The following is a 17,890-nucleotide window of genomic DNA, read 5'->3' on the forward strand; positions in this document are numbered from 1 at the left end:
ATCTCCCGCTCAACTCCTTGTGCAAAACAACGACATCTTAACGTAGTAAGCGTCAAATAGGAAATGCCGCTCACTCTCTCTTTAATGCAAACTGCAACAAGCCGAAATCCTGTGAGCCCATCTCGACATTGGTGTATGCATTAGCACTCCGGATCGTCGCCCGTTCCTGCGCGTCAACGTAAGCATGCCCTTCAGCATCCAATCCACACTACCGGTGGCGGAGATAGGGGATCAACAGGTCCAGACCCTCCCTAAGATCATCGATATGCTTCTAATTTAAAGATGAACAATGCATGATTTAATTTATTTTTTTGCTCTAATCAGCCTCTCTCAACATGCATAACCTACATTCTTAAAAACTTGATCCCAATTGTCTCGACATGCAAAGTGTCAATCTCAACATCTCACTAAGCCATGCATTTAAGTCTTCTCTTCCACTAAGCCATATAAAATCCGCCACATAAATGACTCATGCATTTAACTTAGAAATTACGATCATTTTTTGCATTAGTCTATGCATGTAACGCCGCCACATCATACATTCATGTTAGTCATCCTTTACATTTTTGTTTGAAATGACATTAATAGTTTAAAAGTTTTTATTCTATTTTGTCACTTTTTAATTGATTTTCATGTTTATACTTTCTTTCCATTAGATTTAGATATTTTTTAGCAACTACTCACATATTTTTTTAACAAAGTTATCGCAACAACGCACGAAGAATCATCCAGGTTATCAAATGCTGCCTCTGCCACTGTTACACCACCCTTCTTGTGGCAAAATTTTGTGTTTGACTATTTTTGAAAGTTAGTACATATCTGACCCTAGTTTATAAAATTTTGGGATTTGACCCTTTTGCTACCGCCAGACTCCATGACGGTAGGAAACAACCCTACCGCCAAACAAACTGACGGTAGCCTGTATAGCCTTACCGCCACGGGTCCAGCGGTAGGCATGAGCATGCACTGTGTTTCATACTTAGAAAAAAAAATTACGGTAAGGCGTGCAACTCTACCACCAGGGACCTTGGCACTAGGCTCTTATACCCTATCGTCATAGACTCTGACGGTAAGAAAAATGTTAGATCTCAAAATATTTGCAAACTATGGTCAGATCTAGACTAACTTTCAGAAAAGGGTCAAAACATGAAATTTAGCCCACCATGATGCGTGACACATTTCTCCGGGCCGTACTCCTCTCTTGCCGCAAGACTCCGAAGCTTCGTGGTGCGGTCGTGTCACGTGTCTATCGTGCCCTTGTGGCCTCCCGTCCCGGGTGTGCATCAGAGGGAATCCGACGCTCTGTCCACTGCCGTCCTTGCGAGAGCATACATGGCTGCAATCTACTCGGGTGGTGGCCAAACTGGGCCAGTGTTGTCCTTACGGCGTACACGATCAACAGCGACCTGAAATAATGGTGGCCATCGACGCGGGTAGCTAGATGTGGATTCTTCCACGGGATAATAATGCAGATGAATTTCAGCATGCGATCGTGTTCTCTGCCGTCCAAATCGGCACATTGGTTGCAGCCCGCGTCACGGGCTGACGGCACGCCTCCCCTCTCGTCGCGTCTCGCCCGTGTTGAGGAAGTAAGTGCAGTTCACAAGGAGCCAGGGAAGTGCCGAGTTGACCGTTTGTCTGTGTCCAGTAGGTGAGCTGCTGACGGGCGGATCGTGCCGAGCACCGGCGAGATGGCGTTGGCCGGCGGAGATGCTCGCGGCGAGCTCGTCTGCGTCACCGGCGGCAGCGGCTTCGTCGGCTCCTGGCTCGTCCGCCTCCTCCTCGACCGCGGCTACACCGTCCACGCCACCGTCCAGAACCTCCGTACGTTTCGTGCCTCCTCTCCTCCTCCTCTCTCTCTCACCGTAACTGAATCGGGTCGACGCAATATTGTTTCACCGGACTGATTTTGCAGAGGACGAGGGCGAGACCAAGCACCTGCAGGCTCTGGATGGCGCGGACACGCGGCTCCGGCTGTTCCAGATGGACCTCCTCGACCCCGCCTCCGTCCGGCCGGCGGTCGAGGGCGTCCACGGCGTCTTCCACCTGGCCTCCCCCGTGATACTGCAGCCCGCACAAGACCCCGAGGCAACTTTTCTTTCTTTCTCCATAATTGCTAAAGCACATCTAGATTAACCATAAGTATTGCACATCTAAGTCCTACTAAGTCATTGATTCGTGTGGATATTTTTTTTTCCTTTTCTTTTTCTTCTTATGCTTGATTGAGTGATTTAGATGTGCAATAACTAGGGCTAGATGTGCCAAGCATTGCCGCGCCATAGTTCAGACTTCAGACTTCCATCACTGCAGAGTCTGAATAATATACGCAAGTTAACTGCTTCTGTGTTCGATCGACGCAGAACGAGCTGCTGCTGCCGGCGGTCAATGGCGCGCTCAACGTCCTCCGCGCCGCCAGAGACAGCGGCGTCAAGCGTGTCGTGATGGTGTCTTCGCAGACGGCCATGTGTCCGACGACTGCCGACTGGCCTGCCGGCAAGGTCATAGACGACGACTGCTGGGCCGACGTTGAGATCCTCAAGAAACTCGAGGTACAACGTCTGAATTGTAGATGCTACTTTTGGACTTAAGCACTTACGGTCACTTCCTCTGTCTGAATTGCAGCTTTGGTACAACGTCTCCAAAACGCTGGCGGAGAAGGCGGCGTGGGACTTCGCCGGAGAGGAAGGACTGCAGCTGGTTGTGCTGAATCCAGGGCTGGTGCTGGGCCCGACGTTGACCCCGGCACCTACTGGCAGTCTCCGTCTGCTGATGCTGCTTCTGGGAGGTCAGTCGATTACAAGTTCAACATACAGAGTCTTGCAGCTCTGTGGCAATTCCTGCACTCCGTCTTCTGCTGCTGAGTTGCAAGTTGCAACGCAGAAAAGCTTTATTTCGAGTTTCTAAGAGTGAAGGCTGCAAATTACATTGCCCAGGCCAGAAGCTCGACATGGAACCCTTCTTCGTCGGCTGCGTGGACGTCAGAGATGTGGCACAATCTCTGGTGGTGCTCTATGAGAACCCGTCGGCGCAGGGGCGCCACCTGTGCATGGAGTCCGCCGTACGCCTCGTCGATTTCCACGATGAACTTGCTAACCTTTACCCTGAATTCCCGGTTCACAGGTGATACATCTACTGACTGGCAACATCGATCGTCTCTCTGTCAGATGCAGTGTTCTAATAATCTTGCTGATTTCTTCTTTTCACTTCAGGATCCAGGAGGACAAACAGGGCTGGGTGGTGAGGTCGAAGGCTCCGTCCAAGAAATTGATCGATTTGGGCGTTCGTTTCACCCCATTCGACAAAACTGTCAGGGACACGGTGGATTGCCTAAGGAGCAAAGGAGAAATCTAGCCTGTGACCTTGAACAAATATACATTTTGTGTATGCCAGGTTTGAAAACTGTTGCAGGAAAAAAATTCTGCTGTATGAACTGCCGCCGTGCATGTAACCATGATCAATAATGCATGTTTTCCATTTCATGTTTCAACAGTTCCCTACTTGAACTGAAAGTGTAAAGTGAGGAAGGAACCAAGCATCATCATAAGGCAACAAGGAACATCTGAAAAAGCTGAAAATTATGAAGTGGGTAGCATAATAGAAAGGAAACAAGTAGTGACAAAAAGAATTTCAAAGCAAAAGAAATAGGGGAAAGAGAGTTCAGATCTGATCTCTGTTGGGATCCATCCCTTTGCATTCATCTTCTTAACTTTGTTTAATTGGGTAACCTAACAGAAATAATTGCATTATCACCCTCTAGTTCAAAGTTCAAAAACAGATTGAAATGTTATATTTTGAATGGGAGAAACACAATTGAAATGTTATACTATGGATTCATATAGGATCTCAAAACACAAGATTTTTTCTACCGATGTCTTTAGATGGTGCACATGAAACAAACATGGTAATATATTGGGTGATTAAAGAGAGATAGTAGAGAGAGAGTGTGTGCATTGGACATTCAAAAGGAAAAATATACTAGGTTCCAATGAAATTGATGCATAGAAATACATCCCACAGAAGTTTGACTACATCCCACAAAAAATTTTCAACACAAATCCCGTGACCTGAAGTTTTTTAAGAGAAAAACTTCGAAGGATCGAAACCCTGAAAATTTCCTATGAAAATCATACATTTCAAAGCAGCTGAATATTAATTTATTTTTGAATAAAGGAATAAAGAGGTCCCAAGATTTCAACTTGTTGATATCCTAGTCTCGACAAAGCCGTCTGGTGTTGTCGATCAGTGATTTTGGTTTTGGAATGTTCTTCACATTTTTCATTCTTTGTTTTGGGAAAATATTGCTCTTCGTAAACCAATAATGGATTTTGACGTACGTCTTTTTTTCCATATATTTAACATTTGTTTTATAGGAATTGAGGTGCTAGATTTCTTAGGACTATATGTCCATACTGACCTGACTCCTTAGGATTATTACTATTATGTGAAAGCTCATGGAAAAATCCTTTCCTATTCCTCTGATTTGAAAATTCTGCAAAGCGGTCAAGCCCTAATACACTAGCAAGTGTTTTCTAGAGCTGAATATTTTTCAAGTCAATAGTGGATATTTTCTCCGATAAAGGGTTGACTCGTAATATCGCATCGAGAGAATACAAGGATCATGAGCACACTCACCTGGCCTCTACATAATTAGGATGCAGTAGCCAACATCAACATACACACACAACGAAAAAAAAACCGCAATCTACGAAAGTCATGTCGAAGCGAACTCAGATATACAGCAACCATCAACATCAACCAGCACCAGTGGCATCATCCGAACTTTGTGAAAAGTACTTCAACAACGATGCCTACGAAAGTCATGTCAAAGCGAACTCAGATATACAGCAACCATCAACATCAACCAGCACCAGTGGCATCATCAGAACTTTGTGAAAAGTGCTTCAACAACGATGCATCCAAGAAGGGTACGACGTATAAGCGCTGTTGTCGCCGGATCCAGTCATGGAGGCTATATCTTGGATTTTTTTTCATCTTGAGAATAAGTGCGAGCAAACACCAAGCAATGTCTCCAAATAGGGCATGATACATCATCATTGCCAGGTACAACCAGAGCATGTCAGATCTAGAGTTTTCATTTTTAGAGCTCGAGACCCTGTGTTCAAAAGCACCACCTGTCGTGGAATTGTCACGGCAGATGTCCTAGTGAAAGGACTTATCGTGGAGCCATCGCAACTAGGAAGTTTAAAGGGGTTAAACGGGACAAATGACACGAGGAGTTATACTGGTTCGGCCTCTTGCGGTGAAGGTAAAGGCCTAGTCCAGTTTGAGGTGGTATTGCTAGGGTTTCGATGACCAGGGAGCAAATACTTTTAACCTGGCTCTCGATCTCTCTTGTTTCTTGCGCTAAGCCGCCACCGGGCCATCCCCTTATATACACGGGTTGACGCCCTGCAGCCTACAGAGTCCCGGCCGGCTCATACAACGTGTCTGGCTCGGTGACGTATCTTACATGCCTTATATTACAAATCTATTCATACATGGCGGTTTACAATTACGGGCCTTAAGCCGCCTCTGGGCTTGGGCCTATCATAAGCCTAACTGTGAACCGCCATCTTGTATACTCTTGGGCTTCGTACAGGTGAACCTCCATTGTGGTTGACCCGGCCCCTCCTGGGCTGGTCATATCTGGTAGTCGTATCCCCAACATTAGGCCCCAGGTTGATTTGAACTTCGTTCATGTCAATCTTCAACACTTAGAAAAAATCCATCTACAACTGTTGTGAAAACCTTATAACCCGCCATGACGTCATCTCCAAGAATTTTGGAAACCCGCCACGACGTCATCTTAACGGATCTTTATCTTAAATGTCTTTCCGAAAATCGAGGCGTCCAATTAGCTGGATAATCATCATTTTGGCCTTGTGGTCTTTCGCGCTTGCCTATCGCCCCTTTCCTTATAAATAGGATCCGAAGCCATCTCACATTTTTCTCCTTCTTCCTTCTCTCGCAACCCCTCTGCCGCTCGAGCTCTACTGCCGCCGTAGAGCACCTCGTCTTCATCAACCTCGGCCGCTGCATCAACCTGAGTCGATCTAGATAACGGCGGCGACCCTCCGCAGCAGCTCTGCAGCTGTAAGTTTCTGCCTTTTCATGCCTTAGATCCGCACTAGGGTTTGCGAGCTTCTTCGTGTTCTTCGTAGTTCGTCGTAGTTCACCCTCCAGGCTATACCACGAGCCTCTTTGATCTGAAAATGGTGTTAAACCAATGCGGTAGCTGTTTTATTTCCACTTTCAGTATCAGTAGATCCCCTTTCTTGGAAAAAAAATCTTGGGAAAGCTCATGAACTCATCTGTACCGATTTTTAGGTCTAGGTTTATTTTTCTTTTCTGAACAGCCGTTGATCCAAAATAATAGCTGCAGTCTGTAAAACTTGTTTACCTCAGTACTTAACCAATTTTTTGTTGCTGGCAACTTTTGAATATCTTTAGTCATGGCGGCTTATCATGCCGACTTATTTTTCCTTCATATACCATTAGCCCTTATTTAAGCCGCCATTACACATCTATATTGCAATCATTAACATGTAATTCCACCAATTAATTTGAACTGGCAAATTACTTCCTTTTTAGCCTGTCTTTTCGCCATGCCACCAAAGACGACGACAATTTGCAACTGGGTCCCTTCCACAGTCTCTGAGGACACTCTGAAGGATTTTTTCACTGTTGGGTATTTACTAGAGAAGAGCGTCATGTCTTACCGCGCCCCTGACCCGGCCGAAGAAAAACCTCAGCCAAAGGATGGTGAAATCATCGTCTTCACTGATAATATGAACCGGGGTTTTTCACCGCCCGACTCAAAATTCTTCAGAGAGGTTTTGCATTTTTTCAAGCTTCATCCGCAAGACAATGGACCCAATTCCATATCAAACATCTGTAACTTCCAAGTTCTCTGCGAGGTTTATCTTCAAGAAGAACCTACTGTTGAACTCTTCAGAGAGTATTTCTATTTGAACCGCCAGAATGAATAAACCAATGGCCCCGGCTTGGAACTTGGTGGGATTTCGATTCAGCGCAGACGGGATGATGTCTTTCCTTTATTAGTCTTGCCAAGTCATCCCAAGGACTGGAACCAAACTTGGTTCTATTGCAAAGACACATCACCAGCTGATGAAAAACCAATGCCGGGTTATCGCGCTGAGCGTCTTGACGCTAAATATTCACTCCCTGATAAGCTTTCTGCTGCTGAACGTAAGAAACTTATCCCAACCATCAAAAGGGTTCAAGCCTTGCTAGGAAATGGCTTAACTAGAGTTGACTTGATCCGCTGTTGGATCGCATGGCGGATCATCCCTCTGAGCCGCCGATCTGACTTGATGTACAACTATACCGAAGGAGGAGACGATCCATTACGTCATAGCTCCCTACGTCTGACTGAAGAAGCCATTGTTGAAATGTCGACCACCCTCGTCAACAACAAATTTGAAGACCGCAGCAAAGTAGGATTGAATCCTTTCTGCAAACTTAACCCGACACTAGAGGTAACTCCTCTTGACTCATTTTTCTTCAGCAGTTAAGTATTTGCATGAGTTTCAACCTGTTATTTTTCTACAGGCTAAATCTGACTTTTGGAAGGCCAAATATGATCATGAGGCTGCCAAAAAAGCTAGAGCCGCCGCAATAGCCGCCAAGAAGACGGCCAGAAAATCTAAGAAGAAACCAACTGCTTCTGACTTGTTCAAGTTGGATGACGTCTCTGAGTCGGAGGTAGCCCTTGACTCTCTTGGCCTGCTTTTTAACAACCTTATTGACACTGACTATTACCAGGATGACACGGGGGGCAGCCAGGCAGTAGAAGAAGAGGTAACTATTATTTTCTCCGACTCAGAACCTTTGCCAAGGCAGAAACCTCGGCGGGTAACCAGGAAAGTAAGGTTTTCAGACCCCTTGGCTTATTTAGATCCACATTTTCTTTTAAAAAAGCAGCAACATGAGAGCCGCCGTCAGACCCGGACCAGTGGAGACGATGAATTACCCTCCGGTTTACCAAAAACTCCTCGGAAACGCCAAAATGAGGTTCTTTTACATCTTAACTCTGATGAATGAGTCACTTTTATGAGTCACTCAACTATAATTCCATTTTGCAGGAGATTGCTCGTTCCTCCTCTAGTGATTCTTCACAGACTCAGCTGCCGGCTTTCAAGACTGTCCCCGGGTAAAAATAATTATCCTTCTTCTGCATCTCTATGTCCGTGTCGTTATACTGACTCATCAAATTCTTTTTGTAGTGGTCAAGCAAAACCCAAGAAGGCAAAGGTGGCAAAACCGGCTGAAGACCCGAAAGCCGCTGAACCGGCGCTGCCGACTCATGCTCCAGAACAAATTGAAGCACCGGAAGACCCTGCCACCAATGTTCAATCAGATCTTCCTGAGTCGTCTGTTGACGAGACCGTTCTGAATCCATCCACTGCTGAACCGTCAAGCTCAGCTAACCCGCCGGAGACTTATGGCAATGATGTTTTAATCACTGGTAGCAGATTCGTTGAACCGGGCAATCCAACTGTGCTGGCACGACACTCCGCAAAGCAAGAAGTCATGGAGAGGCAGAAAGTGAAGTTTGATGTCTCCCACTACACCCATTTGAGTATTTGTGAAGTACTATCTGGCTATCTTAGCCAAGTCAACTCCAGCCGTGACTCAGAGATTGAAATGGTCAAACAGATGTATCAGAAATATGAGGTATGTTCTCTGTTTTATATAAGTTACATACCCTGGCAGCCCCCAAGTCTACGGAATATGATAAGAATGAATGATCCGTAGACTTGTAATAAACTTACCTTAAACTCCTTTCGATCCCCGGCTTACAATCAAACCAGACACTGATAGTTTCTCAATGTGCATGTGTAGTCCCCAAGGGCCGGTTTAATCAATATGAATGAGCCGGTTCTTCTAGCCAATATGTAATAGACAAATACTTTGACTAGATATCCTTATGAGCCGGCTGAAGCTATGAATAACACATTCGGCTTACCTTAGGTGGGAAGAAACAACAATATGCATTAGCCCCCAAGTGCCAAGTGTTATTGCTTGCAAAGCACTTGGGACTTCTGAAAAAATCCACTTCCTTTGACAAAAAAATTGCGCTGACAGACATTAGCCCACAAGTGCCAAGTGTTATTGCTTGCAAAGCACTTGGGACTTGCTTTTATAATCCGCCATGAAACTTGACAATCTTATTCTGTATACAGGCTGCAACCGCAGAACTGGAAACCCAATTATCTGAAGCCAAGACCCGGCTGTCGACTCAGGAAACCAAAACAAAGAAAATTGAATCCAAACTTCAGTTGAGTGTGTCTGAAGCAGAGAAACTGAAGACCGGTTTTAATGAAGAGAAAAAGGCTTGGGCCGATGAGAAGGCTGCTCTGACGTAGCGTGCTGAAACGGCCGAGGCGGCTCTGAAAGAAGTTACCGTTGAACTCATCGGTTTAAAGAACCGTGTGTCTCAGATGGTTTCTGCAATCTTTGGTAAATCATTCTTACTTACTAAAAGTCTATATTTATCACCATAATGTATGCCGCCTACTTAACCCATTGGGAAAACTTCACAGGTCCCCGGAGCAGCAATCTGAGTCAAAATAGCTTTACACTCTTGTGGAGCAACTATATACTGGAGCACAACGGGCTCTTGCCATTATCTCCCCAGCTAACCAAGGACCAAACTTATTGAGTGATGTCTTGAAAAAGCTATCCATCTTGCCCGCCAGGTTTTAAGAAGTCAAGCGTTCTAGTGCGAGAGCCGGAGCCATAACTGCTTTGAGCCGCTCCAAAGCCTGGGTACCAGAGCTAGACCCGGCGGACGTAGCCAGGGGGTACCCCAGCCTTAAGGAAGATGGGAGTCCCTTCGACCAAGAAGACTTTTGTGACGCCCCGAGACCGATGTGCCAGGTGTCTTTCAGTTTTTCGCTATTGTTGCCATGTCATTCGCTTGCGTGTTGCATCTTGTCATGTCATCATGTGCATTGCATCATCATGTTTTCAAAACTTGCATCCGTCCCGGCCTCCCCGTTCCTTCCATTGTCCGTTCTGAGTCCAACCACCTTGCACGAGCCCGCGGCACATCCGAAATATTATTTTATAAGTGGCCAGAAAAGGTTCTCCGATTGGGTTGAAAGTTGGCGGTGGTCTTATTATAGTGTATATAGACCGCCTGTCAAGTTTCACTGCATTCGGAGTTCGTTTGATAGCCCAACCGTTAAACTATAGCGGCATTATAGCTGGTCTTTTTGTCGGACGTTTTCGGTCTCTGGAAACTGTTGCCGGGCTTTCCCTCTCTTTCCTTCCTAGACTGTCTTCACTTTTCCTACCTACCGCCAGGCCCAACCAAACCCTCTCTGCTCAGTGCATCAAACCCCCTCACGCACGCGTCCGAAAATTGTCCCGGACCCGACCCGAGCAGTCGTCACCGTCGTGTCCGGATCATCCCCAAACATCTGCAAAACGTCACCATTTTCTTATTTGGACTTCCTCGCTATTTTATTCGCGATCGTCCGATTGTGATCGTAGGGATGAGGTATCCCCTAACCTAAATTCATCTGATATAAATATCAGTCTAACCCTAGATCCTAGGGGCTTGTCCCATCATTCCCTCCCAGCCGCCGCCACTGCACTCCATCCCATCACCCAGATCAGCCGCCACCCACCTCCTGTGTTTCTGTGCCTGACCAACCCCCGCGTCTCCTCCTGATTCCCATGGATGTTGCTTCTCTGCCCGGCTCCTCTCCACCTCCAGCCCGTGCTCGACGCCCAACCATCGAGCCCCGTGCCGTGCGCCGCCGCCGGTGTCCAGCAGATGAGCCCATGCGACCACCTCCTCCTTTGATTCCCTCCTATTTGTCTCTCATCTCTCTCTCGTTTTTTTCTATGCACAGGAGCAGACCAAGTCTCTGCCGCATGGATCTCCGCCACCGGCTGCCTCCACACGCCGGGTCTGCTCCATTCCCTGCATCGCGCAAGGTTCCTCGCCCTCCGTCCTTCGTCGCCAGATCTGTTTCCTCTCAGCGTCCCCGACGAGCTCCGCCCGATCTCCTTGCGCCCCGCCGCTTGCTGCCTCCTCTGCATCGCGCCGGCACGCTTGGCCTCTTCGTTGCGACGTTCCCCTGCTTCTGTGTGCGAGGAGGACGACCAGCGCCAAGTCCCTGCGCCCCGGCCTCGTCCCTGCTCCCAGGTCGCCACTCTGCCGCCGGAGACCAAGCTGCCGCCGCGCCTGGCCCCCTGCCTCGACCTGCTACCAGCGCCATGCTTCCTCTTCTTCGTCAGAACAGGAGCGCCCGCCTCCAGCGCCCTCCCGGCCGCGTCCCGTGTCGTGGCCCAGCTCCTCCCGAGCCGGTCACTCTGTTTGTGGGGCTCCCAAGGCCGCAGCCCCGTCAGCCTGTCTCCTACCTAACCGAGCCGGCCCATGAGGCCTGGTGAGCTTCAGATCTAGCGCCCTCACTCTGTGCACTCTTGGGCCAGCTAGATTCGCTCGATGTGGTTTTTTTCCGTCTGCAAATTTGTCTAATTTTCCAGAGATGACAGATTTGCAGAAAAACCCTCATGTTCATGCATTTAATATCTCACAAACCATGCATCGGATTAAAACAACTTATATATGCAAAATGCTTATAATTCTATCTAGTTTCATAATATGCTGCTTTCATGCATGTTTAAAATGTTTAAATTGCTGTTTGTTTAATTTTGCTCAAATGCCATGTTAAAATGCTTTAAATCATAACTAAATAACCGTAGCTCGGTTTCTAGCAATCTTTATATGTAAATGGGGTAGAATTTTGCCTAGTTTAACATGGTGGCATCATCTTGCATGTTTAATAACTATAAAATATGGTTTAGGGCAGAACAGTACCAAACCAATATATGCATATGGGGATTTACCGGAATTGTTGTTCATTGTTTCCGGCCTCATTTAAACTTGCCTAGATAGGTAGTTTTCTTTTGCTTCACCCTCTTGCCATGTTTAACAACATTTAATATTGTTGGGTACATAAACGAGATCGAACTAAATAACTTGTCGTGGTGTTTCGTCAATATGCAACTCTTTGCATATTGAGCTCCACTTAATTTGTAGGATTGTTTGTGCATTTTGCCATGCCATGTATCGTTAAACCGGACATACATCATACTTGGTTGTGCATCATGCCATGTCCATGTGTTGTTTATTTACTATGTTGTGTGCTTCTTTCCGGTGTTGCTTCTTCGGGTTGGTTCTGTTAACGTCACGTTTGTGAGGAACCGTTCGACTACGACCGTTTGTTTTCTTCATGGACTCATTCTTCTTCCTTGCGGGATCTCAGGCAAGATGACCATACCCTCGAAATCACTTCTATCTTTGCTTGCTAGTTGCTCGTTCTTTTGCTATGCCTATGCTGCGATACCTACCACTTGCTTATCATGCCTCCTATATTGTTGAACCAAGCCTCTAACCCACCTTGTCCTAGCAAACCGTTGTTTGGCTATGTTACCGCTTTGCTCAGCCCCTCTTATAGCGTTGTTAGTTGCAGGTGAAGATTAAAGTTCGTTCCTTGTTGGAACATGGAGATGTTGTTCCTTGTTGGAACATGTTTACTTGTTGGGATATCACAATATCTCTTATTTAATTAATGCATCTATATACTTGGTAAAGGGTGGAAGGCTCGGCCTTATGCCTGGTGTTTTGTTCCATTCTTGCCGCCCTAGTTTCCATCATATCGGTGTTATGTTTCCGGATTTTGCGTTCCTTACGTGGTTGGGTGATAATGGGAACCCCTTGACAGTTCGCCTTGAATAAAACTCCTCCAGCAATGCCCAACCTTGGTTTTACCATTTGCACTAACAACCTACCACCTTCCCTTGGGTTCTGCAGACTCAAGGGTCATCTTTATTCTAACCCCCCCGGGCCAGTGCTCCTCTGAGTGTTGGTCCGAACTAGAGTCCTGTGCAGCGCCCCCTCAGGGAAACTCGAGGTTTGGTTTTAGTTGTACGGAGCGCTCATCTGAGTGTGCCCTGAGAACGAGATATGTGCAGCTCCTATCAGGATTTGTCGGCACATTGGGCGGTGTTGCTGGATTTGTTTTAACTTGTCGAAGTGTCTTGTAGAACCGGGATACCGAGTCTGATCGGAACGTCCTGGGAGGAGGTCTATTCCTTCGTTGACCGTGAGAGCTTGTGATGGGCTAAGTTGGGACACCCCTGCAGGGATTTGAACTTTCGAAAGCCGTGCCCGTGGTTATGGGCAGATGGGAATTTGTTAACGTCTGGTTGTAGAAAACCTGAAGTTGACCTTAATTAAAATGCGTCAACCGCGTGTGTAACCGTGATGGTCTCTTTCCGGCGGAGTCCGGGAAGTGAACATGGTGTTGGAGTTATGCTTGACGTAGGTTGTTTTAGGATCACTTCTTGATCATACTTTTATCGACCGTGCTTTGCCTTCTCTTCTCGCTCTCATTTGCGTATGTTAGCCACCATATATGCTAGTCGCTTGCTGTAGCTCCACCTCATACCTTTTACCTTACCCATAAGCTTAAATAGTCTTGATCGCGAGGGTGCGAGATTGCTGAGTCCCCATGGCTCACAGATACTTCCAAAACCAGCTTGCAGGTGCCGATGAGTCCGTGCAGATGACGCAACCAAGCTCAGGAGGAGTTCGATGAAGATCTTCCCCTTGGTGTTGTTTCATTCTAGTTGATCAGTAGTGGAGCCCAGTTGGGGTCGATCGGGGACCTTGTGGCATTTGGGGTTCTTCTTTTATTTTGGTTCCGTAGTCGGACCTTGATTGTATTTGGATGATGTAATGCTTTATTCATGTATTGTGTGAAGTGGCGATTGTAAGCCAACTATGTATCTTTTCCCTTATGTATTACATGGGTTGTGTGAAGATTACATCACTTGCGACATTGCTTTCAATGCGGTTATGTCTCTAAGTCGTGCTTCGACACGTGGGAGATATAGCCGCATCGAGGGTGTTACAAGTTGGTAATCAGAGCCTTCCCCGACCTTAGGAGCCCCATAGCTTGATCGTTTTAGCAGCCGGGTTGTGTCTAGAAAAATGTTTTGAGTCATTTAGGAATTATATATCGGAGAGTTTAGGAATTCTTTTTACTCCCCAGTCCCTTCATCGCTCTGGTAAGGTATCCTGACGTAGAGTTTTGACTCTTCTCTTCTCAAATTTTCACTAAAAAAAATTTTAGGATCACGCGGGTATCTTGGAATCGTTCCGATGGTTTTGTGACGAGAACATTGTCTTGGTGCCTCCTGTCAGGGGTTTTGTGGAAGTGTCCCGGGGAGTTGAGCTCCGAGGTGTTGTCGTCACAATTTTATCGTTGCAGTTCTGGAATACCTGAGTTTAGTACGCCGACATCGAAAATCTCTTTTATGCAGTTGTTGGTGAGATAACCTCGACGCCACCCAGTACTGGGGCGGGAGTTTGGGAGTATCGCCATAACTTGTATAACGGATGCTTTTCGAAGGTTGAGGTAGATGATTTCCGAAGGTTTCTTGGTTATGTGTTGAAGGATGGATACAGCTGGATGTAGGATTTGTTAGTTTGGGTGAGATATTATGCTTCCCCTGTATCCCCAACACCTGATTGCATAACCAGAAAATTTCGGAAGTTTATAAGTAGGAATTCAAGTAGCTCCTAGGATTTCTTTTCCGACAGAGGTATGATACGAAATTGGGGTTCGACGTCTAGTGGTCCGCCTATTCACGGTCGGTTTTACAGTGGTCTCGTTGTGTCTTAAAGATTCCTTGGCTATGCCGACTCGGGGATGCTTCGTATGTCATGTGCACTGCCTTGTACATGATGGTGATGTACGATCGAGCCCGTGTAGGCCCCACCACGAAAACTTCGGACGAAATCTCTATCATATGTTTGTTCCGGCTTATTTTGCAAGCCAATCCTTTGTTTTTATTTTGAGTTGTGGTATTCGAGTTGCTTCAATGTCAAATGTTGATTCCATACCTGTTCCTAAGCGGTGTTCTCATACTCTGATGTGAAGACTAATCCTTCTTGATAATTGAGATTGTCATGTCAATCCTTTTCAACCCGCGAGTTTTCTCTTCAACTGGATCCGATCACTTCAACCTTTGCAAGATCAATTATCAGTTCTTCTCAACGGTGTTTGTTTCATCCGTCTCCAAGTTGCCTTTGTTTTCCCACCCTCCCACCCTTGTTTTTTTTCAAGGACTCATATTTCTTAATCAAGTATCCATTTTATTGATGGGAAGCTTCTCCATTCCTTTTTCGTCAATATTCTTATCCGGTGATTCGCAAGAAGATGCTATCGAAGCTTCAAGTTCGTCTCTCGTCACTCATTTTCTTCTCTGGTGGATTTAATTCAAGCTTTGGTACTGAGCATACTCCTTTTATTTTGCCCAATGCCTTCTCATACTGGTGCACCTCATAATAATTCACTTCTCGCTATTCATTTGTTCCGGCGTGCTCAAGCTATCTCAAAAGGCTCGTCTTGTCATTCAAGATCCGTTCAACCTATTTCGAGGTTGTTTATCTCATTCAAGCCATTTAATTCAACCGGTGCATTCTCTCTTTTAAATCCTTCAACGGTGTTTCTTTTGAGTGGGCCCTAACCCACAGGTCTTTTCCCAGGATCTTACCTGACTCTTCTTATTTTCCCGGAGCTATCCACAAAATTTCTTTTGAAGTTTGACGTAAGAATGAATTTTTCATCAGTCAAATGCTTTCTCCAAGATCTGTCGAATTCTTTTCATCATTGGCTCAACCTCTTTGTTTTGATTCTTCCGGAGTGTCTAAACAATTCATGGTGGTGTTCCTCATCGTCATTCTCTGCGTTTGAAGACCGAATAAGAATTTTACCTCCATATCTTATCCGTTCTCTCAGAGATTCGTGGTTCTAGTTCGAGGCCATCCTCTCTTAATTGTTTTGATTGTGAGAATTCTTTTCACTTATCCGGAGCAATTCAAGATTCTTTTCAGTTTGTTTCTCCGGAGCCCATCATCTCAGAATTTATTCATTCTTAGCTTTCAACTATGTTTCTCCAAATCTTACCGGTGCTTCGTTCAAGTGATCTCTAATCAGTTCGTGATCCCTTCGTTCTCATGTATCTAGATTCTCTCGAGCATCTTCATTCATTTGCTAATTCTTCCCGGTGTTTCTTTATCTTCTCTTCGTTCATTTTAATTCTTATGGTGGTTCGTTCCAGATTTTTCTTTCTTATCATATCAATTCATTCGTGTTTTCAAATTCTACCGGGGTTTCGTTGAAGGCATTCTCAAGTTGACGCTATATCTATCTTAATCCTTTCTACGAGAATAAGTAGTATGCCAAATCCATTGATTGTCATCAATTTAATTGATGAAGGATAAGCATAATGTAATTCTTATTCTTGTTTCATCCATATGTTAATCTTTTCTCCCGGAGTTGGTTCACGATGATTAAATTCTTGGTTTCAAGTGCTCATCTTTCTTTTCCCGGAGATCCAAGCTCTCGCAATTATATCACCACGAAGCTCCATCTAAATCATCGCAAGGTTTCACCTTGTATTTTCAACTTCTCTTTCTTTCGTTTGATCATTCTTTTGTTTACCGGAGTTCTTCATGAAGGTTCTACATGATGGTTCATCAAGGATTTATATCCCTTCTCCAAGTGTTCATTGAGATTCTTTTCTAAGAGCTCAAGCATTCTTCATCTTGCTATCCGGAGTACAATTCTTTCTTCCGTATCATTAGAGGTGGTTTTACGTCATTCTTGATAATTTGAGTTCATGCTTCATGATTCACACATTGTTAACAATGAGGTATTTTAAATCCATCATCCTATTCGTTGGAGTTATCTTGGGTTATATTTCACCTAAAGCCTTCCCTAAGGATTGTTGCTATCTATGGTGTGTATAAATGACCCAAGTTCTTCATTTATCTCTCCTGGTGAAATAGTTTCTCGTCTCCGTGTTCATATCAACCCAAATCTTTTAGTTTCGTTAGTAGTGGAATTTCTCCTCATAGTTTTGGGGATGTCTTTCATAAGACCATATCAAGCTTATTCTTTTCGTTGTTGGTTTTCCAACAACCCCGTTCGACCCTTCTCCTAAGGATACCTTTTCAAGCTCTTTTGTCGCAGAAGTTGGCATTTTCTTCTACATTCGTTTATCTCAATGATCTAATTTCTATTCTTTTCTTCCGGAGGCATTGTGATGTTGCTCTCTTCAACCCATTATCTTGTTTTGTCAAGATCTTGTTCAATTCCTTTCATTTACAGTCGGAGTGTTGTCCAATTTACATCATTTTTATTCCTTCTCTATCTTGTTTAACCGGAGTGTTGTGTCATTTTTGCTCAAGCTCTTTTCGCCTTATCAGGCCTTTCATCTCTTCTCAACCGGAGTGCTGTCTGAGATCTTTCTTACCCCTTGTTTCATTCATTCATTAGTTCCGGAGGCAGTGTGTTGTTGTTCCTTGTTCCTTTTTCTAACGGAGTGTTTTCAACTTCGTTCATCTCCGTTGTATTCTTTTCTCGAAATGGCTTAACCTTTTCAAGGTTCTTTGGTCTCACTCATGGTCGAAGAAGCAACTTAGTTTTACCTCTCCTCTTTCTCTTCCGTTTTGTCCCTCCAGTGCCATCCTAGATCTTGGGACGAGATCCTCTCATAGTGGTGGAGTGTTGTGACGCCCCGAGACCGATGTGCCAGGTGTCTTTCAGTTTTTCGCTGTTGTTGCCATGTCATTCGCTTGCGTGTTGCATCTTGTCATGTCATCATGTGCATTGCATCATCATGTTTTCAAAACTTGCATCCGTCCCGGCCTCCCCGTTCCTTCCGTTGTCCGTTCTGAGTCCAACAACACTTGCACGAGCCTGCGGCACATCCGAAATATTATTTTATAAGTGGCCGGAAAAGGTTCTCCGATTGGGTTGAAAGTTGGCGGTGGTCT

At 45.4% G+C, this 17,890-nt stretch overlaps 1 protein-coding gene across 2 annotated transcripts; it reads left to right on the forward strand.

Moving 5' to 3' along the window:
• The first annotated feature begins 1,377 nt into the window (after positions 1-1,377).
• On the forward strand, positions 1,378-8,177 carry LOC123062475 (phenylacetaldehyde reductase). 2 transcript variants are annotated; one of them, XM_044486008.1, is made up of 8 exons: positions 1,378-1,824; positions 1,916-2,058; positions 2,361-2,549; positions 2,623-2,785; positions 2,934-3,120; positions 3,210-3,237; positions 7,573-7,821; positions 8,106-8,177. In XM_044486008.1, exons 1-8 carry the CDS (start codon positions 1,692-1,694, stop codon positions 8,175-8,177), a joined length of 1,164 nt encoding a protein of 387 aa, XP_044341943.1. In that variant the 5' UTR covers positions 1,378-1,691. The 2 variants fall into 2 exon arrangements, with proteins under 2 accessions (XP_044341943.1, XP_044341944.1); XM_044486009.1 differs by lacking the exons at positions 7,573-7,821; positions 8,106-8,177 and having other exon boundaries at positions 1,437-1,824; positions 1,916-2,088; positions 3,210-3,487.
• The last annotated feature ends 9,713 nt before the right edge of the window (positions 8,178-17,890 follow it).

This window comes from Triticum aestivum, chromosome 3A, assembly GCF_018294505.1.
Source record: "Triticum aestivum cultivar Chinese Spring chromosome 3A, IWGSC CS RefSeq v2.1, whole genome shotgun sequence".
Classification (NCBI taxonomy): Eukaryota; Viridiplantae; Streptophyta; class Magnoliopsida; order Poales; family Poaceae; genus Triticum; species Triticum aestivum.